Below are 25,524 nucleotides of genomic sequence, written 5' to 3' on the forward strand. Positions count from 1 at the left end.
CCAGAAACACAGAGGGAATTCCGAAAACTACTGGCTGGACCTCACCCTCAAGTAATTCTGATTTAATTACTACCAGGTGCAGCCAGGGCACGGGGATTGTTAAAAAGATCTCTGAGTGATTCCAATGTGCCACAAGTTTGAGAACCCCTGGACCAAGGTCAAGGGTGCCAGGAAAAAAGAGATGGAAGAAACTGTTCTTGAGTTGACTGACTAGTCAACCACTAGTCTTCCATTTATGTGAATGAATAAACCTTATTCTTTAAGCCAGCACGAGACAAATTATTTCGCAGTCAAGAGCATACTAATTGATTGCAATATTATTGCAACACAACTGAAAATTTTAGCATCTTCTTATAAATATCACTCAAATCACTCCTCTTCTATTTGATAAATTTGTATTTTAGAGTGATAGGAGTCTTCTCTGCTTTAAGAAACATTACTTATCACTTGACTCTACACCCACTCTTAACTGACACAATCTGGAAGTAAAATTTCTCAAGGGGGACTTCCCTGGTGGTGCAGTGGTTAAGAGTCCCCCTGCCAATGCCGGGGACACGGGTTTGAGCCCTGGTCCGGGAAGATCCCACATGCCGCGGAGCAACTAAGCCCATGCGCCACAACTACTGAGACTGCGCTCTAGAGGCTGCGAGCCACAACTACTGAGCCCACATGCCACAACTATTGAAGCCTGCTCACCTAGAGCCCGTGCTCTGCAACAAGAGATGCCACTGCAATGAGAAGCCCGCGCACCACAATGAAGAGTAGACCCCGCCAGCTGCAACTAGAGAAAGCCTGCGCGCAGCAACGAAGACCCAACACAGCCACAAATAAATAAATAAATAATATATTAAACAATTATATATATAAAAAAATTTCTCAAGGAACAAACATCAGTGATGCCTTCTAATAATTGACTTGAATGATCCTTGGAAGAGGCCAGAGGCAGAAACTGAAAGAAAGCTGCTGACCAAGCACTGGGGTCATATTTTTTATGTGCCTGGGATGGGGGTGGCAAATGGGACAGGACGCAGTCCTACCAGGAAACAAGCAAGCTCCCCACAAGAGGATTGTGGACTGGGGCCAGATGATGGCCAATGAAAAAACCCAATAGAAAAGAGTGAGTAAAGATGGGAAGAGGGCAGAGGAAGTAAGAGGAAAACAACTCAAACACCAATCTGTAATCCCAAATTCCCAGCCACACAAAAACTCTATTACTAAGAAAAAGCAGCCATCAGAATAACTCGAATAGGTGAAATTAATCTTATAAAGGTCTGTGAAGACTGTAACTGAACATGCCCAGAGTTTCCAGAGATTATCCAAGGAATTGCTTCTACTTTAAAAAACTTATGAAAAAACAGATTAAACATGATCAAGTGAATATGAAAAAACTTTTTTTTCACAAATACTCTGTTTAAAAAAAATCTAGGTAACATCTTTTGAAATAAGTTCCTACTATTTCACATAAAATACATTTCAAGTAAATAATGGAATAACTGTGGTTATCGCCACAGGGCAAAAAGTATTCACCACGTAATAATCAACTTTTCCCATTTCCAGGACTCCATTTGTTCTAAGAAACATCATCTGTTAACGGCAGCTTTGCGGGGCAGGGGTTGATGAGAGCACACTAGTAAATTAAAACCACAATACACCCTGGCATTGAGGAAATATAATTAATAGAAACAGGACTGTGGGTTAAGGTTCAGCATTTGAATTCAGGTTACGGTGTGAACCCCAGCCATGTCTCTGGGGAAGTTAATGCCTTTGTGCCTTGGAACCCTCATGCATGTGATGACTAAACACACAACACCTTAAGTCCACACACATCAACTGATCCTATTCCATAATAGGATTCTATGATCACCTGAATTCTGAAAAAGATGTCAGTATGATACACCTGACTGCCACCTACAAGGATCCTGTAATCTTAACAGAAAGGAAGGCACCTATGTGAAAAGTCAAGTACACCCCTCCCCCCAACAGGATTAGAAAGTGGTGGTGATGTTTTTTAAAAAAGAACAGCCAGGGAGTTTCCCAGCGGTCCAGTGGTTAAGACTCCATGATTCCACTGCAGGGGGCATGGGTTTGACCCCCGGCTGGGGAACTAAGATCCTGCATACCACGCGGTGTGGCCAGAAACACACACACAAAAAAGGAAGAACCCCCACTGGAGAATTTCTACTGAGGCGAGGGACGTGAGAGGATGAAACACTAGGGAGATCAGGATGAAATTCTGAAAAATGGACTAGAAATGAAAAATGGGCATTTTAACCTGCTTCAAAATAGGTATTTAATACAAACCAGAAAAGGAAAAAAAAGGAAAAATTGATCTGTAAGGGAAACAAGAACCTCAGAAAATTTTAAAAAGAAACAAGTATGTACTTGATTTCAAGACTTACTAGGAGACTACAGTTAATCAAGACATGTGGTATTGGCATAAAAACAGACATACAGATTAACGGAACAAAATACAGGTTCCAGAAATAAATCCACACATATAAATGATCAGCTGATTTTGGATAAAGGTGCAAAGGCAATTCAAGGGAGAAGGAACAGTCTTTTTCAACAAGTGGTGCTGACACAACTGGATATCAATATTAAAGAGAAAGAACCTGACCATATCCCATATACAAGTATAGGATAAAAAATGGATCACAGACCAACTGCAAAACCTAAACTATGAAACTTCTGGAAGAAAACACAGGAGAAAATCTCTGTGACCTTGAGTTAAGAAAGATTTCAAAAGCACAATCCATAAAGAAAAAGAGGATATATTGGACTTCATTGAAATTAAAACTGGTCAGTAAAAGATTCTTGTTAAGGGGATGAAAAGACAAACCACAGACCTGGAGCAAACATGTGCAAAGCACATTATCCGACAAAGGGCATGAATCAGGATATATAACAAACTCTCAATATTTAACAATAAGAAAACCACCCAATTAAGCATACGAGCAAAATATGTGAACACTTTAACAAAGAAAATATTCAAACGGCAAGTAAGGACTTCCCTGGTGGTGCAGTGGTTAAGAATCCGCCTGCCAATGCAGGCGACACGGGTTCGAGCCCTGGTCCAGGAAGATCCCACATGCCGCAGAGCAACTAAGCCCCTGTGCCACAACTACTGAGCCCGTGCGCCACAACTACTGAGGCCTGTCCACCTAGAGCCCGAGCTCTGCAACAAGAGAAGCCACCACGAGAAGCCCGCGCACCGCAACGAAGAGTAGCCCCAGCTCCGCTGCAACTAGAGAAAGCCTGTGTGCAGCAACAAAGACCCAACGCAGCCAAAAATAAATTTATTAAAAAAATAAAACTGCTGCTAATCAAATTATATATAAAAAAGGCAAGTAAGCCCGTGCAATGATGCTTATTATTATTCATTAGGAAAATGCAAATATAATTACAGTGAGATATAACACATCTAATTAATAATGTCTACAATAAAAAAACACTGACAATACCAGTACTGGAGAGGATGTAGAGCAACTGTTCTCTTTGGTGGGGATGCAAAATGGTACAGTCACTTTGGAAAAAGTTTTTTAAAAATAAAACACACATTTATCAGATGACCCAGTAGTCCCATTCTTAGGTATTTTTCCAATAGAAATGAAAGCTATGGTCACACAAAAACTTGTATGCATATATCTGTAACAGCTTTATTCATAATTGTCCCAAAGTGGAAACAAACCAAATGTCCTTCAACCTGTTACTGGATAAACAAATTATATTAAATCCATACAAAGGAACACTACTCAGCAATAAAAAGGAATGAACTACTGACAGACACAGCAACACGGATAAATCTCAGATGTGATTCCACTGATATTACATTCTGGAAAAGACAAAACTATAGGGATAGAAAACAGAAGGGGGTAAGGGCTGACTACAGGGGCACAAGGGCATTGTGGGGGGTTGATGGAACTGTTCTGTGTCTTGTGGTTGTGGTTACATAACTATAGAGTGTTTGCTAAAACCGGGCCAAACACAAAAAGGGATAAATTTTACTGTATGTAAATTGTACTTCAAGTTTAGAAAAGAATCTGAACCTTTACCTCAGACACAAAAATTAGCTGGAAATGGATCACAGACCCAAACTTCAGAGCTAAAACAATTATACTTCTAGAAGTAAACATGAGAACATTTTTATGATCTTCAGATAGGCAAAGATTCCTTACATGATAAAAAATGAGTAAACCATAATCAAAAGAACTGATAAACTGGGCTTTAACAAAATTACAAATTTCTGTTCTTTGAAACATAAGAAAATGAAAAGGAAGCCATGAACTAGGAGAAAATATTATATATATATATATGAAAAAGAACTATTATTCAGAATACATAACTCAATAAAAACCCAATAACAAAGGCAAAACACTTGGACACTTCACAAAAGAAGATATATGAATGGTCAAGAGGTATATGAAAAGACGCTCAATGTCATTAGTCATTGGGAAAAGTCTAATTTCCATGGCCTACCACATCAGTACTGCTAAAGAGTTAGAAAACTGACAATATCAGATGTCAGGGAGGATGGGTCTCATTTGTTGCTGGCGAGAGTGTAAAATGGTACAAATGCTTTGGCAAACTGGTAGTTGATCAGAAAATTAAAAACTTTATACATGTGACCCAGCAACTCCATTCCAAGGTGCTTACCAAAGAGAAATGACAGTGTCAACAAACATACAACAGATGCTCATCAAAGCTTTATTCTTAGCAGTGAAACACTGGAGAAACAAATTATGGTATAAGCATACAACAGAACACTACTCAGCAATAAAAAGAAACTGCTTATATATGTGACAACATGGATGGATCTCAAAACATTATACTAAATGAAAGAAGTCACACAATAAGGGTATTTATTGTGATTCTATTTATGCGAAATTTTATAACAAGAAAAACTAATCGATAGTAATGGAAAGCAGGTCAGTGTTTGCCGGGGAGTGGGGTGGGGCATGAGGGAACTTTTGGGGATGATGAAAATGTTTTTTATTTTGATTGGAGTAATGGTTTTACATAGGTGAATAAATCTGTCAAAACCCATCTAACTTTACACTTAAAATGGGAACTTTATTAGACATAAATTATACCTCAATAAAACTTGATTTTTCTTTGTTTTATTGAAGTATAGTTGATGTACAATATTACCCAAGTTATAGATGTATAATATAGTGATTCACAATTTTTAAAAGTTATACTCCATTTACAGTTACTATAAAATATTGGCTATATTCCCTGTGTTGTACAATATATCCTTGTAGCTTATTTTATACATAATAGTTTGTGCATCTTAATCCCCTACCTCTAGGTTGCCCCTCCACCCTTCCGTCTCCCCACTGGTAACCACTAGTTTGTTCTCTGTAACTGTGAGTCTGCTTCTTTTTTGTTATATTCACTACTTTGTTGTATTTTTTAATTTTTAAAATTTTTATCATTTTAAAATTTTGGCTGCGTCAGATTTTCATTGCAGCATGCGGGACCTTTGATGCGACAGCCAGGATCTTTTCGTTGAGGCACGTGGGCTTCTCTCCAGCTGTGGTGCACAGGCTCCAGGGGGCGTGGGCTCTGTAGTTTGTGGCACATGGGCTCTCTAGCTGAGGAGCACGGGCGTAGTTGCCCCGCAACATGCGGGATCTTAGTTCCCCAACCAGGGATCGAACCGTGTCCCCTACATTGGAGGGCTGATTTTTTACCACTGGACCACCCGGGAAGTCCCTGTTGCATTTTTTATTTTCCACATGTAAGTGATAGCATACAGTATTTGTCTTGGAGGGTATTATGCTAAGTGAAATAAGTCAGACAGAGAAAAACAAAACTCGATTTTAAAACAAGCATTAAAAAGGGAAGACATATATTTTTTTTTACAAAGCATAATAGGATACTGATTAGCTAGCTATGTGACAGGAGGCAGTTTTCCTGGTCTGTTTCCTCATCTGTAGAATAGATATAATAACAGCACATACTTTATAGGTAGTTGTGAAGATTAAATGAAAATATCGATACATGCAGAATATCTGCTATGTAATAATAATGACATTTATTGAGGACTTATTACATAACCACATTCTAGACATTTTCATTTAATCCTAGTCTCACATTCTAATAATTATATCTAATATATTAACTTGAAATCTAAGAAAATGATATACAGTAACAACTACTGAAGCTAAATCCTCAAACTCACGTGAAAAAATATCAAGAAATATAAGAATACACACACATACCCCTAATGCAGAAAATTACTGTTTCAGTAATCACTGCGTAACAAACACCTCAAAACTTAGTGGCTGAAATCAACAACTATCTCATTTCTTCCTGATACTACGATCAAGGCTGGGCTCGGCTGGCTCCTCTGCTGGTCTTTTTTTTTTAACATCTTTATTGGAATATAATTTCCTTACAATGGTGTGTTAGTTTCTGCTTTATAACAAAGTGAATCAGTTATACATATACATATGTTCCCATACCTCTTCCCTCTTGCGTCTCCCTCCCTCCCACCCTCCCTATCCCACCCCTCTAGGTGGTCCCAAAGCACGGAGCTGATCTCCCTGTGCGATGCGGCTGCTTCCCACTAGCTATCTATTTTACGTTTGGTAGTGTATATATGTCCATGCCACTCTCTCACTTTGTCACAGCTTACCTTTCCCCTTCCCCATATCCTCAAGTCCATTCTCTAGTAGGTCTGTGTCTTTATTCCTGTCTTACCCCTAGGTTCTTCATGACATTTTTTTTTCTTAAATTCCATATATATGTGTTAGCATATGGTATTCGTCTTTCTCTTTCTCACTTACTTCACTCTGTATGACAGACTCTAGGTCCATGCACCTCATTACAAATAGCTCAATTTCGTTTCCTTTTATGGCTGAGTAATATTCCATTGTACATATGTGCCACATCTTCTTTACCCATTCATCCGATGATGGACACTTAGGTTGTTTCCATCTCCGGGCTATTGTAAATAGAGCTGCAATGAACATTTTGGTACATGACTCTTTTTTTTTTTTTTTTTGCGGTACGCAGGCCCCTCACTGTCGTGGCCTCCCCTGTTGCAGAGCACAGGCTCCGGACGCGCAGGCCCAGCGTCTATGGCTCATGGGCCCAGCCGCTCCGCAGCATGTGGGATCTTCCCGGACCGGGGCACGAACCCGCGTCCCCTGCATCGGCAGGCGGACTCTCAACCACTGCACCACCAGGGAAGTCCTACATGACTCTTTTTGAATTATGGGATTTTCTCAGGGTATATGCCCAGTAGTGGGATTGCTGGGTCATATGGTAGTTCTATTTGTAGTTTTTAAGGCACCTCCATAGTGGCTGTACCAATTCACATTCCCACCAGCAGTGCAGGAGTGTTCCCTTTTCTCCACACCCTCTCCAGCATTTATTGTTTCTAGATTTTTTGATGATGGCCATTCTGACTGGAGTGAGATGATATCTCATTGTAGTTTTGATTTGCATTTCTTTAATGATTAATGATGTTGAGCATTCTTTCATGTTTGTTGGCAGTCCGTATATCTTCTTTGGAGAAATGTCTATTTAGGTCTTCTGCCCATTTTTAGATTGGGTTGTTTGTGCTGGTCTTAAAGTCACCCCTTGGCTGCCTCTGCTGGTGGGAGGCTGGGGGCCAGACTCAGCTGGGAGGGCTGGACCTTCTCCCTTCCCACATGTCTTCTAAGGTCTCTCCCCCATGTTCCTTGAAGCTCCAGAGAACACAGAAGCTGCCGACTTCTTAAGGCTTGAGCCTGGCACTGGCCCGTCATCATCTCTGCAGTGTCTTGCTGGTCAGGAGTGCCATAGGGCCAGGAAACGAATAAGTACCAGGAAGGTGCTTCTCTGGGAGCCACTGATGGAAGGACATCAATAAAAGGGACCAGGTGGGCTTCCCTGGTGGTGCAGTGGTTGAGAGTCCGCCTGCCGATGCAGGGGACACGGGTTCGTGCCCCGGTCCGGGAAGATTCCACATGCCACGGAGCGGCTGAGCCCGTGAGCCATGGCCGCTGAGCCTGTGCGTCCGGAGCCTGTGCTCCGCAACAGGAGAGGCCACAGCAGTGAGAGGCCCGCATAACGCAAAAAAAAAAAAAAAAAAAAAGTACCAGGTTTGCAAACAGCAGAGAAAGACTACAGAATCACCTGGGGTCGTAAACGGATGGCAACCTGAATATCATCATTAAAAGGCCGAGAATAACAACGAACCATATGAAGGTTTCTTTAACAATGTGCTCCTTACACAATACACGATACCAATTACATGCTGATTAAAAAAATGTGTAGTCCTGTCCCCGGTGGCGCAGTGGTTAAGAATCTGCCTACCAATGCAGGGCACATGGGTTTGAGCCCTGGCCCGGGAAGATCCCACATGCCACGGAGCAACTAAGTCTGTGTGCCACAACTACTGAGCCCGCACGCCTAGAGCCCGTGCCCCGCAACGAGAAGCCCCCACGAGAAGCCCACGCACCGCAACGGAGAGTAGCCCCTGCTCGCCGCAACCAGAGAAAGCCCGCACACAGCAACGAAGACCCAATGCAGCCAAAAAAAAAAAAAAGTGTAGCTCTGTCAATAGCAGCATTGGTTATTGTTGCTTTTTTGAGGCGGCAGGGTGAGATGTATATATATCAGGGTCACCAAGGAATCTTTTGGAAAAAAAACACAAAATACCTCACCATTCTAATTTTAAAAAGGGTGCCTAAGGAGTTCCTGTGTGCTCTGCAGAAGTGCTCCCTGTGATTCTAATATGCATCTCCATCCCCACATCTCCACCACATACAGAGTCGGATGAGGGCATGTGATACAGATAATCCAAATTTTAATTGTTCACCAGAACCTACAAGTGAGACACTGTTTTAAGAGTTTACAACCCAATTCCTGGAAATCTCCACCCCTTCCCCAAAATAGTTGGAATAATTCTCCCACTCATTAGCCTATGAAATTACCCAACCTATAAAAACTAACCACCCCATATTTCGGGGCCTCTCAACTTCTAAGACGGCTCACACTCTGTCTATGGAGTGTGTATCTCCCTGAGTAAACCTTCTTTCACTTAGAAAAGTTTACAGAACATTTTCACATGAATTAGCTCACTTGTTCCTATGAATTAAGCACGGTTGACATCATCTTATTCTCTCTCACACTCCCTTACCGATTTTCAAAAAACAGATGCTAGGAGAGAAAAAAGTTAAGGTGCAAGTATTATTTTGACAAAGAGAATAACCACATAAAACTGGCTCACAGAATTACTACTCATTCAAATACTTTTTTTTAATATATACATTTATATATTTATTTTTGGCTGCGTCGGGTCTTTGTTACTGCATGCAGGCTTTCTCTAGTTGCAGTGAGCGGGGCTACTCTTCATTGCAGTGTGCAGGCTTCTCATTGCGGTGGCTTCTCTTGTTGTGGAGCACAGGCTCCAGGTGCATGGGCCTAAGTAGTTGTGGCTCACGGGCTCTAGAGCGCAGGCTCAGTAGTTGTGGCACACGGGCTTAGCTGCTCCGCGGCATGTGGGATCTTCCCGGACCAGGGATCGAACCTGTGTCCCCTGCATTGGCAGGCGGATTCTTAACCACTGCGCCACCAGGGAAGCCCTCAAATACTTATTAGGTGCTTACTATTGCCAAGCACTAGGCTGCCAGATACATTCCACTGAGGAAAATAAGAGAAATAAGTTTGTACCATAACATGAAGATCTGAGTTACATAAATGAAGAAGTTTTGTTAACTGTCTGGGTTAAGCTAAAAGGAAAATAAGAAAGTGCTGACAAGAAAGGCCATGGACCTGCTTCCCTAAAGATTTTAAAAACAGGATATTCATCTCTCTGGGATGATTTATAGGTAAAGCCAAGTTGGAAGGTAAGGGAATAGAACTGATAAACTGCAGTCAATTATATGTTTGGCAACAATGAAGATGAATTTTGCTAGATTTGTGGCTGAAATTGGGGAGAAGGCTGGGGGTCGGGTGGGAAAGAGCTAGAGAAAAGCAAACAAGAGATAAATTCCTAAATTATAAAACAATCTTTAATGAGAACATGGAGTTTAAGACTGACCAAAACTAGTAATAAAAAAAGTTAGGAAAATGAATTGAGACATAAAGCATATTTATCAATCAGCATGAATGGTTATTAATAAAGATTATTTCTTCAAAAGCTCTTTAAAACTGCATTGACCCCACATACTAACACCAATCCATCCCTCACCATACCTGTGCTACCTCATGGAGTTTAAAGATATCCCACACCAGTAAATGCTTTAAAAACACCAGCCAATCATTATTAATAGTAGTAACTGTATACTGTGGCTACCTCACTAGACTGAAGCTCCCTGGGGGCACAGATCAGGACTGCCCTGTCCTTGGTGGCTAAGTACACAGTGCCTGGCACATAGTAGGGACTTAGGTTACTCAAACATGTAATGAACACCTATTTGAATAACATGGGATACACTTAACTCACACACTGCCCTCTTCAACCAGTCATTTCAGCAATTCAGTCCTTTGAGGGTCTGAAATCCTCTGGATAGCTGATCGAAGTCCTGGACTCTTTCCCTAGAAAATGTGCACCCAGTCTCAGGCAAAGCTCATGAAGTCCAAGTTAAGAACCACTACTCGAAGTGGGCACCAGAACTGAAGACAGCGCTCTGCCTGGGGTTCAGAGTTCGGCCGAGCTAGTTTACGATGAGAACCCGTCAACTGAACTGCTCAGAAAATTAATCCAGGTCTCTCCACCTGTACATGCACAGGAGATTCTTCTGAAATGTAAATGTAAGACTTCACATCTGTGGCCCTGCTTTCCTCCAGCAGCCGCCTCGGTGATGTTCTGTTCTGAACTTTTGCATGGCTTTCCTCTGTGGTCAGGCACTCCTGCCCCCTGGTGTACTCAAGACCATACTCGCATCTAGTTTCTTCCCAGAAGGTGGGTTGGAAATCCCACTTCTACCCCCACCACGGAGCACCATATTTTAGTGTGGTGTGTCCAGTCTGCCAAGGTCATTTGGAACCCTCCTCCATCTTGATGTCAGCCACCATGGCTGAATTCTGCCAACTAGGTTTTTCGTTCAGTCACTCATATAAATCATGAACAAGACTGAGGAGAAACTATATTTTTAAATACTCTCTTTAAAATAAATTCCGAAAGTGCTTTAGATTTGAAAACCAGCAAAATACTGGCCAGATGCATTTATATCCAAGACATACAAGTCTAAGAAAAGCATTTTCATGTCTTAAAACTATATTAACTGTAAAAGTCACAGTTAATTTCATCTCCATGTCCACAAATTATTTACCGTGCCTTCATGTAGCTAACATTCAACTTTGAATCCTGCAAAAAGCAGGACCATAACATAGCTCGCTAAAGTGCCTATTTCTGTTTCAAAAGTCCCTGAGGAGTCTTTCCGCCAAGTAAGAAAGCGCAACAAAAAGCGAAATGGGGGAGGGGGAGCAGGGAGGTAAGAGGGAACTCAATTATGCCACGGTTAGGACGCCAACCAACCAAGGACCTGTACGAGTTAGTTTTATTAGGATCCTTAAATCACCCTGCTTTCACTTGCCCACAGAGTGCAATACAAGGTTTCCGGCACTTCTGTTCTAAACTAATACCAATTTAGACTTCAAATTCCAATGCTTTACGTGGCGCTCTCTTTTATCAGATGCCCAATATATATTTAAGATTATTAAAACACTAAAATAGTATCCCCGGACCTTTGTGTTTGAGATATTAAATTAAATTTCTAAATCAATCAACCATTCATGTCAAAGGTACCCAAGAGTTTACATTCTCACGGTTATCAGTTTAAGACAGACTGTGAGTACTCTACTGTTAAGACTTAATTTGGTCCTTCAAAATAAATGAGAACTAAGAATAAAGGTTCTCTCAAGTGTGAGCACTAGAGATTTCATGATGCTTTTAACTTGCACAATCAAGTCCATGTTCGGTTATGATTTATTCAAATAAACAAGTACAATCCACTCATGGACAGTATTAAAGTTATTAACTCTCTCTTCCAGAACCTAAGCTAAGGAAACTGTTGTACGTTTTTGACTCCATAATCACAGGTAGAGATGGCTATTTCTCATTTTGTGATAAAGTTGCTGATACTTGTACTTGAAAACCATGTTAATTAGCATACAGATCCTGCTGTGCTGCCACCCTGAAATTTTTGTTACTCTTTGGGAGCTTCACTAGTACCAGGTCAAAAACCAAGACCTCACCCCAAACTACACAACAAGGAGAGGCCAAGTCAACCGGCATTTAGACATTCTAACTCTCCCCAGGCTTCAGTGATTCACCGCTTATTGCACAGGAGGAAAGTTTCCCTACAGTCCCTGTACAGCCAGCTCCTGACCACCTTTTCCAACCCCACTTCCTCTTCCCACCTGGCAACGCTTGGCCGCCCCAAGCCCTTCCACTGTCAACATGTCAAGTTCTTTCCCGCCTCACCATCCTGGCCTCGTCCGGTGCTGCAGGGCCTCTCCTGGAGTCTCCTCTAAGACCGCGGTCACCGCATCCCCTTGAACAGGAGTGAGTAGCAGTCTAGCAAGATCCCGCACACCATGCTTCGATGGCTCTCCAAGTACAGTCTGCACAACTCTGGGGGTCCCTTGAGACTTTTTCAGGGGGCTCACAAGTCAAAACTATTTCCATAATACCATATATTATTTGCCTTTTCCACTATGTTCATATATGCACAAATGGTGCTAAACCAGTGGTGGGTAAAACTGCTAGACTGGTGCCCCTTAGCACAAATCAAGACAGTGGTCACAAACTGTGGAGGACAGTCATCGTATGCTTCACCATTGTGCGCTCACAGCAAAAAAGGAAAAAAAAGCCACGCCATTTTTACGTAACAAAGTCCTTGAGGAAGTGGTAAAAATTATTTATTTTATTAAATCTTGACCTTTAAATACATGTCTTTTTAATGTTCTGCAGACAAAATGGGATGTATGCATAAAGCATGGCTGCTACACACTGAAGTGTGACGCTGTCTGGGAGAAAAGCACTTGTGCAACGGTTTGGGAAGTGGTCTGAAACAGACGCTTTTATCATGGAACACCATTTTTACTTGTAAGAATGACCAACAAACTATCATTGTTTCAGATGTGGGTATCTGGCAGACATTTTCTTGGAAATGAAAGAAATGAGACTGTCATTTTAAGTAAAACTGGTAGCATTTTGCCAACAATCAAATTCGAACTCTCAAGAGGAATTAGAATTCTGCATCACTCAGAGTGAACTTAACAGCTTCCCAATATTTAGATTTTTCTGAGATTGATGGTGATATTAAAAATGTCATTTAAAGAAGTATCTGTATATTGAAATGCGTCAAAATGTGGAAGGATCTGCATAACAGTGAACCAATATTTTCCAAATTACCAACGTACGATGTTCCCAAATCAGGTATGGGTAGCAGACTCATTCAAAGCGCAAACAAACCAACAGAGTTCAGTGTAACAGAGTAAAACAAACTTCATCCACGTGAGTTTAGATGCTACAACTAACTTCTAACAAACTACCACTTATGGAGTCTTGGTTCGATGGTGTCAAAGAATACCCACAATTACCTGAAAAAGTAGTATTAAAATGCTCCTTCCTTTCCCAGGTATGTATCTGTGCAGGCTCAGATACTTTAATTATTAAAGTAACATATTGCAATGGAATGAATTCAGAAGCACATATGAGAATTCAGCTGTTTTTTAAACCAGGTATTGAAGATACTTGCAAAACTGTAGACCACCACCAAAATCCCAGTTGTTTTTTTTTTTTTTTTGGCAGAAATTTATAAGCCAGTCCTAAAATTCGTATGAAAATACAAGGGACTCAGAATAGTCAAACAACCTTAAAAAAGAATTAAGTTAGAGGGCTCACGCTTCCGTGTTTTGAAACTTACCATAAAACAACAGTAATCTAGACAGTGTGACACTGGCACAAGGACCATATAGATCAAAGGAACAGAGTCCAGGAATAAACCCGTACATTTATGGTCATGTGGTTTTTGACAAGGATGTCAAGACAATTCAGTGAGGAAAGAATAGTCTTTTAACAGAAGGTGCTGGGACAACTTGATATCTACATACAAAAGAATCAAGTTGTACTCCTATCTCCCAACACATACAAAATTTAACTCTGAATAGATCATAGACCCAAATATAAGAAATAAAACATTTAGAAGAAAACATAGTAGTAAATCTACATAGCCTTGGATTGGGCAATGGTTTCTTAAATATGACACCAAAAGTACAAGTGACAAAAGAGAAAAAAATAAATTGGACTTGGTCAAAATTTTAAATTTTTGCTTCAAAGGCCACCATCAAGGAAGTGAAAAGACAACCCAAAGAATGGAAGAAATTATTTGCAAATAGTATATGATACTTCACACCCATAAGGATGGCTGGTACAAGAAAGACAGATGAGCGAATTAATTATTAGAGAAATGCAACTCAAAACTACAATGAGGTACCACTTCACACAGGTCAGAATGGCCATTATTAAAAAGTCAACAAATAACAAATGTTGGAGAGAGTGGAGAAAAGGGAACCTTCCTACACTGTTGGTGGGAATGTAAGTTGGTGCAGCCACTATTGAGAACAGTATGGAGATTCCTTAAAAAACTAAAAATAGAACTACTGCATGACCCTGCAATCCCACTCCTGGGCATACATCTGGAAAAGACGAAAATTCTAATTTGAAAAGATACATGCACCCCTATGTTCATAGCAGCACTATTTACAATAGCCGAGACATGGAAACAACCTAAACGTCCATCGACAGATGAATGGATAAAGAAGATGTGATACATATATACAATGGAATATTACTCAGCCATAAAAAAGAATGAAATAATGTCATTTGCAGCAACATGGATGGACCTAGAGATTATCAGACTAAGTGAATTTAAGCCAGACAGAAAGACAAATACTCTATATCACTTATATGTGGAATCTAAAATATGACACAAATGAACTTATTTACAAAGCAGAAACAGACTCACAGACATACAAAACAAACTTATGGTCACCAAAGAGGAAAGGAGGTAGGGGGAGGGATAAATTAGGAGTTTGGGATTAGCAGATACAAACTATTATACATAAAATAAACAACAAGGTCCCACTGCATAGCACAGGGAACTATATTCAATACACTATAATAAACCATAATTGAAAAGAATATGAATATATATATATTACAGAATCACTTTCCCGTACACCAGAAACTAACACAACGCTGTAAGTCAACTGTATTATATGTCAATAAAAAAATAAATAAATAAAAAATAATAAAAATTCAATAAAAAGACAGATAACAAGTGTTGGCGAGGATGTGGAGAAATTGAAACCAATTTCAGCTGTTGGCCGGAATGTAAAATGGTTGGAAAACAGTTTGACAGTTCTTCAAAATATTAAACATAAAATTACCATACAACCCAGCAATTACACTCCTAGGAGTATACCTAAAAGAAGCAAAACACGTCTACACAAAAATCACACACACAAAATGTGAAATACGAATGCTCAGAACAGCAGTACTTCTAATAGCTCAAGTGTAGAAACAGCCTGCATGTCCATCAATTGACAAATGTGTGAACAGAATGTGGTATATTCAAATAATGCAATATTATTTGGCAACCAAAAGGAATGAATTACTGACACATGCTACAACATGGATGAACCTTGAAAATACTTATGTTAAACGACAAATGCCAGGCACAAAAGACCACGTATATGTGATTCTATTTATATGAAATGTCCAGAATAAGTAAATTCATAGAAACAGAAAGTAGATCAGTGGATGATAGGGGCTCAGGTGAGGAGAGGATGGGAAGTGACTGACTGCTAATGAGTACAGAGCTTCTTTTCGGGGAGATGAAGGTAAGTAGGGATCGATATAACCCACATGGACATCAAAGTAACATCTGATATAACAAAGAAGAAGCAAACTCACAGATATACAAAACTAACGGTTAGCAGTGGGGAGAGGCAATACAGGGGTGGGGGATTAAGACGTACAAACTTTTATGTACAAAATAAGCTACAAGGATATACTGTACAACACGGGCAATACAGCCAGTGTTTTATAGTAACTATAAATGGAGTATAACCTTTAAAAATTGTGAATTACTCTGTTGTATACCTGTAACTTATATAAACATTGTGCGTCAACTATACTTAAAAAAAAGTCTAAAAAATTACATTAAGCACGGGAAGTCATAATCGCAAATTCAAGCTCTGATTATTCTCTTGTACAAAACAATGTATGACACTGGAAAAAAAATTAATTTCAAGCTTCAACACAAGGTGGTCACTATAGGACTATCCCCTCCCACAGGTACATAACTTTTTACCTTAAAAATTTTCAGGGGCTTCCCTGGTGGCGCAGTGGTTGGGAGTCCGCCTGCTGATGCAGGGGACGCGGGTTCGTGCCCCTGTCCGGGAAGATCCCACATGCCACGGAGCGGCTGGGCCCGTGAGCCATGGCCGCTGAGCCTGCGCGTCCGGAGCCTGTGCTCCGCAGCGGGAGAGGCCACGGCAGTGAGAGGCCCGCGTACCGCAAAAAAAAAAAAATTTCAATGCAATGTGTTAGAAAAGGATAGGATAATTTAAAAATATACAGTAAATCAGAATACAATTGGACTATATTCTACCGGAAACAAATTTAATGACATCTTTCCCTCTGAAGTATCCAAATCAAAGGATGCATGTTCTTTACTACCTAAAAGATTTTGACAAGGTAGGTAATAATTTGAGTTACTTTTACTGAATTGCCTTTTACCAAACCACAGAATTGTTTCATTTTCTCTCTTAAGATCTTTCACATTCCTGTGATTCCCTCCTGCTTGTTAACCCCTGAGGCTTACGTATGACAGTCTTTTGTCGATGGTCTAATGGTAAACTCCATTATCAAAGCTCTCTGTAGAACATTCCAGTGAAAAAGGTGCCAGATTTTATTTGAAGATAATTAAATGACACTATAACTTTAATTCGATTAAGTTTAGTTACCTCCTATCACGGGACTACTCGTTTGTGTTAGAAACAATAGATGTAAGGGAGCTGGTACATTTGGCCACCACTAAAACAATTACTACAAAGCACTCCCTGAAAGCCAGCCTGCGTTACAGGTGACGTGTCCTAAAAAGCTTAACATTGTAAATAACAGGAAAAGTACTTCAGGGGGGAAAAAAAAAGAGTTGTATAAATTACCTGAGAATTAATTATATTTTCCTCACTGGTAGGTTTATCAATGTTTTTAAAAAATACAAAATTTGAACACCAAGTAGTAAAACAATCATTGCACTTGCTAGTTTTATCTGAAGGCAAACTTTTAAAGTAAACTTACAAGTATTTTACTAGTCAAACTGGCATAAGATATTTAACCGAAAGAACATTCTAGGAAAGGTGTGGTTTCTAGCTTGGCCTTTTCCCACCCCCAGTAAATATGACACAACAGCTTAGTATCACAAAGTAACACAACCTAGAAAAGAAACACAGATACTCAAATTTCTCTAGCATAGCGCCATTCGCAAGCAAGCGTGTCAGTAAACTCAGAAGTCTGAATACTGAATAATTCTCTGAAGAGTAGCTACTACATGGAATCAGGGAATTATCTCCTGTTTTGATGCTGGCAAAACAAAAGCGCCCACAACTACAAAATGTCCTGGTTCATAACAAAGGTAAACAATTGTAAAATCAAATGCAAAGACTGGGAATAATTTAACCTCTTGCAAAATACATTTCACTTTAATCACCACATATGAAAATAAATACGGAGAAAATGACGTAGGATATAGCAATATGACATACTGAAGGCACAGAAAACAGGGACTGAACTTACTCTGTGTGCCCCTGGAGGCTAATTTAGCACAGTATTTTATTAACAGCAGTTTAAAATAAATGTCAAGTGAAGGCAAAGGGGTGACGTGTCACATCTGGGTCTTTAGGAGCATGATGACTAGAAGGCAGATAAGACAGAATGGGTTTCGACTGGACATAAGGAACTTCTTTAGCAAAACAGTGATAAAATGCTAGACTTGCTTACTGAAGACTGGAATCACCAGCTCCAGAATTTCAAGGGGTCAATAAGTCGGGATCTTTTGGGGCATTCTCCCAGTTTAGATCAGGTAGCCCAGGTACAGGTCACCTGTAACTTGATTATTCAGAGACTGCTACGTTTAATTAGTGGGCACTCTATCTGATTAGATAGAACTCACTCAAGAGCCTAGATATGTTATAGTCCCACACTTCAAAATGCAGAGAAGCAAAGGGCTCCGTGGTTCAGACTGCCAATAAAGGTGGGATGCCGGGTTCCATACAGGCATCGGGACGGTCAGGGACTTCAAAAGCCTCCAGCTGAGGCACGGTTCCTTCATGGCTGCAGCTGTTAAGGCTGTCACCTGTTCTTCCCCCCCAGGATTTGGCATTGCACCCTACAGGAGTCACCCCTGTCTCTACACAAGCATCTCTCAGCCTCTGATCTTGACTCCCCCCTGCACCCCCCAGCCCTTTGACGGAGAGAGATGATAAAAGGATGAGTAAGCACGCTGTAGCTAGTCTTGGGCAAAGAGCACAGACCTTGGCACTGGCCGTGGAAAATGGGGGTGAAGAAGCAGAACAGAAAGCGAGCGAGCTCGGGGAGTCCGTCCAATGAGCAGCCGGCAGTTACAAGCCTTCCTCCTGCAATCACCAGAGACTCCAAACCTGCTTTCACGCCCCCGCCCCACTGTGGTCAAGCGCACATTCTCCTGAGGCTCATTTACTTCTTAAAAACAACACGAAAAGATAAAGGTAATTTCTCCAGGCTGCCCGCTGTCAAAGACCATAAAGCCTCACCCTGAAGCATGGCTAAGTCCAACGGTTCTCTTTTCTCACTCGTCTTCTAGCACCCATTCCATCCCCACTCCACCCCAGACCACCTCCGTTCGGCAAAAAAGCGACTGCCACCAACAGTTGCAAATATATGTCAACCTTTTTCGGGGGTGGGGGGGAAACTTTTGAATTACTTCAACAGCCTGGTTACAAGTACCTGACCTTATTTTTTTCCCAAAGAAAAATAGGACACCGAGAGATCAAAAATTCCTTTCTGTGCCCTCCTACTTCGGCCAGCATCTAAGGGGCTTCCGGCAGCATCTAAGGGGCTTCCGAAGAGGACTCTTCCGAGTTTCTTCCGTAGGAAACTTGCCCTTACTAGCCAAACGTCCTTTAGGTCCCTGGTTTTCTTCAAAATGCTGAACTTCACAGACAGAAAAACCGCAAGGTGCTATTTCCTTTGTTAAAATCCCACGGACTTTAATTGGGGGTGGAAAGGCTAGCAACGATCACGACAGCTCGCCGCGGGGAGGTGCAAAGGGACAGGTGCGGCTCCTGCCTTTGCGGGCTCCGCGGCAGTCGGCCGAGCGGCAGACCCCGCACCGCCTCCCCGGCCCCGGACCAACCTGAGCTCCCCGTCCGCCCGCGGCCTCCCAGACACTTCCCGCCGCGCCCGGGCCGCCCGCCGCCGCCCCGCGGGCCCGGCCGCGCCGCCGCCTCCGCTCAAGATGGAGGTGGCGGCGGCAGCGGCGGCGGCGGCGGGCGGCTGGTTACGAAACGCGCGGCCGCCACATGGCCGCGCCGGCCCCAAACTTGGCCGGGCCCGCCGCGCCCCGGCGCCCAGGCGAGGCCGGGCTCGGGCGCGAAGAGGCCGCACGGCGCCCGCCACTCACCCACAGACCGGTAGCCCAGGATCGCGATCTTCCGGGACTTGGACTGCGGCATCTTAGCGGCCTCCTCAGCCCCGGGCCAACCACATCAACCGTGGCGGCGGCGGCTCCTGTGCTGCGATCGGTGGCGGCCGCGCCGGGGCACAGCGGCATCCAGGGGCGGGGCGGGCGGGCGCGGCTGCCTCGGCTCCTCGCTCGCGCGCCCAACCGCCCGGAACCGCCGGGCGGCCCCGCCCCCAAACACGCCCACGTGACCGCGCGCCGCCGCAGGGCCCCCAGACAGAGGCTCACGTCAGCGCCGCACTCCCGCTGCGGCGGCCGCCCTCGCCCCCGAAACGCACGAGGTTGCGTCGGGCGGTGTTTTACTTTAAACGGAAAAAGAGAGGACGCCGAGATGCCCCTGGAAAAATCACGACTGAAACTCGCTGCGTCATGACCCTCCCACCGGCTTCCGCCGCTTTTTAATTACACCAGTTCTCTCCGAGCGCTGATTGGGCAGTTCTAACCCGCCCGCACGATGACGCGACGGAAACTCCTTCTCCCATTGGGGGCGGTGGAGAGGAGGAGCCAGAGGCGGGGCTGCTTGCCCGGGAGCTAAAAATAAATTCGGACTGGGACCGCGCGGTTGGGCACCAGTGAGGTTTGAAGGCTTCGAACTTCGTAAGGGTCGGTGGCGGACGGGAGGGGCGGAGAGAAGCTAGCTCCCCAGTGATTGGTTAGGTCGTGGTGAGGAGGCGGGGCAAGGTGTGAGAGATGCGGTGATTGGTGGAACGCTGAGAGGTTCGTGGACTCCCGCCCTCTGAGCCCTTAAAAGGCGCGAGGCGCGTGGCGGTTGTTCGCTGGGCTGTCGGTTGGTTAGTACCTTACTCGTGTTTTTTTTTTTTTTTTTTTTTAAACTCTTTGCTATATTAGCGTTAGTAAGACTGGGTTTGATGATGCAGGTGATGACTGAGTATCATCCATGGGTGAAGGACCGTGGGAAGAATGGAATATGTGTTAATTCAAAATGTTATGCATTTCATTGAAAAAGTGCGCACCCCCCAGTTCTGGTCTCAACCCTGGGATTTGCGGATCCCGCACACCTCACAGGAAATAAATAGCGCAAGTTGACAAATCTTTAACTGTCAACACCTGCGTGGCTAATTAAGTAGGCAAACGTAACACCAGCCATTGTTTGTTGAGAACTCTCCAGAACCGTCCTTTCGAGGTGGGGCGCGGCGGGGGGGGGGGGGGGGAATTTAAGACCGATGCGCCTGCGCTCTGGTGTGGGTTGACCTCTTCGGTAAAGGGACGCTGCTGTATTTACCACAAAAGGCGCACTAACAACCCCTTTTTCCAGTGGTGCTGGTGAAGGGCCCTGGGTGTGGCACCAATTTTGGGGTACAAGAAGGGACACCAGCCCGGGAGGCCTGGTTCCTGCAAAAAGAAGGTGAAAGCCGGGCCCAAGAAATGAGGATGCGATCAGAGCTTTCTGTCATGGTAGGTATTCTTGTCCATGGCGGTTGCCAAAGAAGCAGATACCCACTAATCCTACCGATGTCCCCTGTTATGCTCGGGCTGTTTGGCAGCGTTGACCAGCGTGGCTGAGTGGGACCGCCGCTCCCTGGTCATGGCCTCTCCCAGTGAGCACAGAGGAGGAGCCCCCAGGAAGCTGAGCGGCAGGGTAGGATTCCTGGTATGAAGATTTAGAGGTGACAGCCTCATACAGACGCCTTGTTGAGTTAGAACACTGGCGTTAAGGCAGAATCCTTACACCATCCCGCTGAAGTACTCTACAGGAGAGGGGGTGTGCACATATTCATGTCCTGGGGCGTCTACAGATTGAAGCACCAGACCACCAGCTGGAAGTGAGAAATGCCTTTAAAGTTGTATTTTATCTTAATGGATTTTTGCATTTCTACTCTGTAATTAGTTGAAATAGTTTTAAAAATTCAGGTCAAATGTGTAATTTTTATCCTATGAATTTGGATGCACCTACTGCAGTATTTTGAACTGATGGTACTAGACTCTCTAGTGTGTTGTGAAATCAGCTTAGTGGATGTTTTTTGTTTTTTGTTTTTTTAAATAGAAGAACAGAATAAAAAAGCTTGCATAGTAAGGGTGAGTATTGTTTCATGACACTTCTGTTGTATGTGTATGTATATTTATAGTTATGCTATATATGTGTATTGTATACTGAGTTCCATTCTAAAATGTATTTCTTACTGTGCATTGCCTCAAAAAGTTTGAAAGCACTGTCCTAGCCTGGGAGTTGTAGGAGTCCAGACTGGGAAATGCAGTTGTAAAGGACAAATTCATTCAAGAAATGTTTCAGTTGTGTTAAAGCCCTTTAAGGCCAGACCCAGGAGTTCTGAAAATTCCTTTATTCCAGAATGGGGAGAATTTCTTTGGTTTAAGAAATGACTCAGATTACCTAAAATATTTGGGATTGATGTATGAATTCACATAGAAATAACTGACTGCAGCCAGACCATATAGAAAATGGACTTGCTTCTGAATTCAAAGTACAGTTGACCTTGAACAACACCGGTTTGAACTGCAGGATCCACTTACACCCGGATGTTTTCAATAGCAAATACTATAGTACTACACAATCCAAGGTTGGTTGGATCTGTGGATGCCGGGTGGCAGATACAGAGGAACCACAGATCCGGAGGGCCATTCTCGGATTTTCCACTCAGCAGAGGATCCATGCCCCTAACCCCTGTGATGTTTAAGGATCAGTTGTAGTTCTTCTGATTGAGAACACTTGTTAACCTTTTCAGCAGCAGGGAGTTCTGCCGCCAATCAATTTCTCCTGTGCAGGTTCTGCTCTGTCTTATCGCCTCTGCATACTGCCTTCTCTCTGTGTGTCCTTCTGTTTCCCTGGGAACCAAGAATCCTGTCTCTTCCATTTAAATTCCAGAGAGAAGACACGGTGAGGTCAGCTAATTAACATTATCTCTTGAGTGAGGAGCTCATGCTAAACCTATAGGTTGGCCAGGTTAGGCTCCCTTGGCCCAAACCTCCTGTGTAGCTGGTCGTGGCAGTTCATGGCAGTTATTTGAAGCTTCAGCTGTTCGTTATTTGGGATTATATTGTGGGATGTCATTTCTAAGGCCAGTGACATCTGACTTGTAGTCGGAACTACTTCCCGGAGGTAATGTACAAAACGTCTTTTTTTCTGCATTGGGTTAGACTAAGAAAGAGAGGAGTGAAAATCACTACTATGCTTATTTTTCCTAGAAAGACATCTGTGAAATTATTTTACCTTTTCACACGTGAAAGGGTGACCCTAAATGAAAGTAGGCATGAAGGCGTTTTGCTGTTGTCTTGCGTTTTGAATATTTGATGAAGGAAGACTAGAAAAAGAACTAGGCTCACCTTAACCTTGGTACAAGCCAAATCAGAGTGGTCTGTTATGCCTCACGTAGGGTATTGTTGAAAATCAAACAATCCAGATTTGGGCAGCATGCCAAGGTCATTTCATTGTGTGGTCTTGTGAATGAGAGAGCGGCTTCCTCCGCAGGGCCTTGGTAGGCCTGGCCTCAGTGTCCTAGCATGAGGCCATCATGCAGAAGCCATGCCCCCGACTTACCCGGGGCTGAAAGAAGATCCTCTTTTTTTCCAAAGCCAGGGGATCAGCCTGGCCCAAACCCTGAGGTGTGGGGTTTCATGAGGTGCTCCCAGAAGCGGGAAGTGGAGTGAGCCGGGGTGGCCCTCAGTCCATGGCGTGGGCTGAGTGTGAGAAAGGAAGTCAGCTCAGCAGGAGCTCTGAGGACAGGTCAGGCCTCTGCAGTAGCTGTAGATTATTCGCTATGTGAGGGGATGAATTGTTACCAACCAGGGTTCTTGGACTCTTTAATGAGTAGAAATTGATATGAGGTCAGATGAGAAATTCAGACAAGGCTTTACTGGGACTTGTGCTGTAGCACGAGGGAGCTAGAACAAGTAACAGGTGCCTTTGCTCGCTCCCTGAGGGCGGGTGAGTTGGTCCCTTAAATGGGGAGAGGATGGGGGCCGATTGGTGGGTCCGGCTGGAGGTGGCTTAGGTAGTCTGCCCTCCCCCTTGGTGATGCTGTGTGCAGGGATCATGCTTTTGCTCCTGGTACCTCAGATGTGGCAGTTGGGTTTTGGCTTTTTTGTATCTTATTGTTCATAATTGGCCCCAACAATACATGCATGCAGCTATTTTTAGTCCCTTTTAGTTTCTTTGTATTCTGTTGCTCCAGGACTGGGGAGAGGAGATGTTTGTCCAGGTGCAAGCACTGCAGTGAAGGGTCCCAGGTCCCAGCCTATGTCAGAATGTGTCCCCCACAAAGATATGTTGAAGTCCTAACGTTCTCAGAATGTAATCCTATTTGGAAATAGAGCTGTTGATGATATAATTAGTTAAGGTGAGGTCATACTGGAGTAGGGTGGGCCCTAGTCCAATATGACTGGTTTCCTCATAAGAGAAGAGGAGATGCAGACACACACACAGAGGGAAGTAGAGACTGGAGTGATGCTACCACAAGCCGAGGAGCACCTGGCACTCCCAGGAGCCGGAAAAGGCAAGGAAGCGCCCTCCCCCCAGAGACTTCAGAGGGAGCATGGCCCTGCTTCCCTCTGAAGGGAGGGTTTTAGACTTCTGGCCACCAGAACTATGAGAAAATAAATTTACTTTTTTTTTTCCCCATGGGTTGTGGGATCGTAGTTCCCCAACGAGGGATTGAACCCAGGCCCTTGGCAGTGAGAGCACAGAGTCCTAGCCGCTGGACCGCCACGGAATTCCCTTTATGTTTTTTTAAGCCTCAGTTTGTAGTATTTTGTTAGCAGCAGCTCTAGAAAACGAACCCGTCAACCGTCCTCAAATTATCAGTAAAGTTTCATTTAAAGTTTGAATCTAGTTTCTACTGGGCGGTGGGTGAAATTGGCCTTCTTCCCAACATCCCAAGCCAGCTTGTGCCTAGGGGGAGTGTTCACTAGCAGAGTGCTAGCTGCCCGGCAGAGCAGGTCCTGAGGGTCCCTGTGTGGTCATCAGGCATGATGGCTGGAGGGGAGCAGCTGTTCCTAAGAGCCCGTGCAGCAGCAGCAGCATTATCTGGGGATGCTCGGGAGAAGCGGGGGGCCAGGTCCTCGCGATAACACCAGGCGATGGCTTGGCCACCGAGGCTTCGATTACACATGCTCTTCAAATGTGCCTTAGATGTGGAATTTAGTCACAGTGCTCATAAGCCACCGAAAGTTATAATTACCATCTGAGAGACATATTCACCATTGGTTCCTCCTCCTATGTGAAGAGTTCTCAGTGTTGGGTTTTATCCAGCATGTTGGGATCCAGGGTGTCTACCATTGGTGTGCAGGGAAAAAAAAAAAAAGAACTTCTTGTGTTTTTTTTAACATTTTTATTTTAAGAATAAAAAAAAAAAAGAATAAAATAATTGAGCTTTGCTAATATGTAATACTGTGTATGGATTGACATGGCACCGTCATGGCAGACGGTGGCATGTGGTGCCTGGGATGAGAGGTGTCCTGTTGGGGCTTCCACAGCAGGGAGGGGCCGGCAGTGTTGTCCTCACTGTTTAGTGTTCAGAATATTATAATGTATTGCTTTTCACATGTCTGGTTCTGAGGAATTTCAGAATGTATTATCTAAGTTCTGCTAAACTGAATCTCACAAAATGGTCATGGGTCTTAAAAGATTTCCTTCAAAGAAACCATGGGGCTTCCCTGGTGGTGCAGTGGTTGAGAGTCCGCCTGCCGATGCAGGGGACACGGGTTCGTGCCCCGGTCCGGGAAGATCCCACATGCCACGGAGCGGCTGGGCCCGTGAGCCATGGCCGCTGAGCCTGCGCGTCCGGAGCCTGTGCTCCGCAACGGGAGAGGCCACTAC

General features: G+C 43.5%; 1 protein-coding gene across 1 annotated transcript in view; it reads right to left on the reverse strand.

The window, feature by feature from the left end:
- The window catches only part of RHEB (Ras homolog, mTORC1 binding), a 47,830-nt gene extending 27,779 nt beyond the window's left edge, over nt 1-20,051 (reverse strand). The window contains exon 1 of the mRNA XM_029233762.1: nt 19,674-20,051. Coding sequence (XP_029089595.1) covers nt 19,674-19,725 — 52 coding nt within the window. The 5' untranslated portion in view covers nt 19,726-20,051. The remainder of the gene's footprint in view (nt 1-19,673) is intronic.
- Nucleotides 20,052-25,524: the final 5,473 nt, after the last annotated feature.

The sequence above is a fragment of the Monodon monoceros genome, unplaced genomic scaffold (genome assembly GCF_005190385.1).
Source record: "Monodon monoceros isolate NGI ecotype Baffin Bay Population unplaced genomic scaffold, NGI_Narwhal_1 Super_Scaffold_2, whole genome shotgun sequence".
Lineage (NCBI taxonomy): Eukaryota > Metazoa > Chordata > Mammalia > Artiodactyla > Monodontidae > Monodon > Monodon monoceros.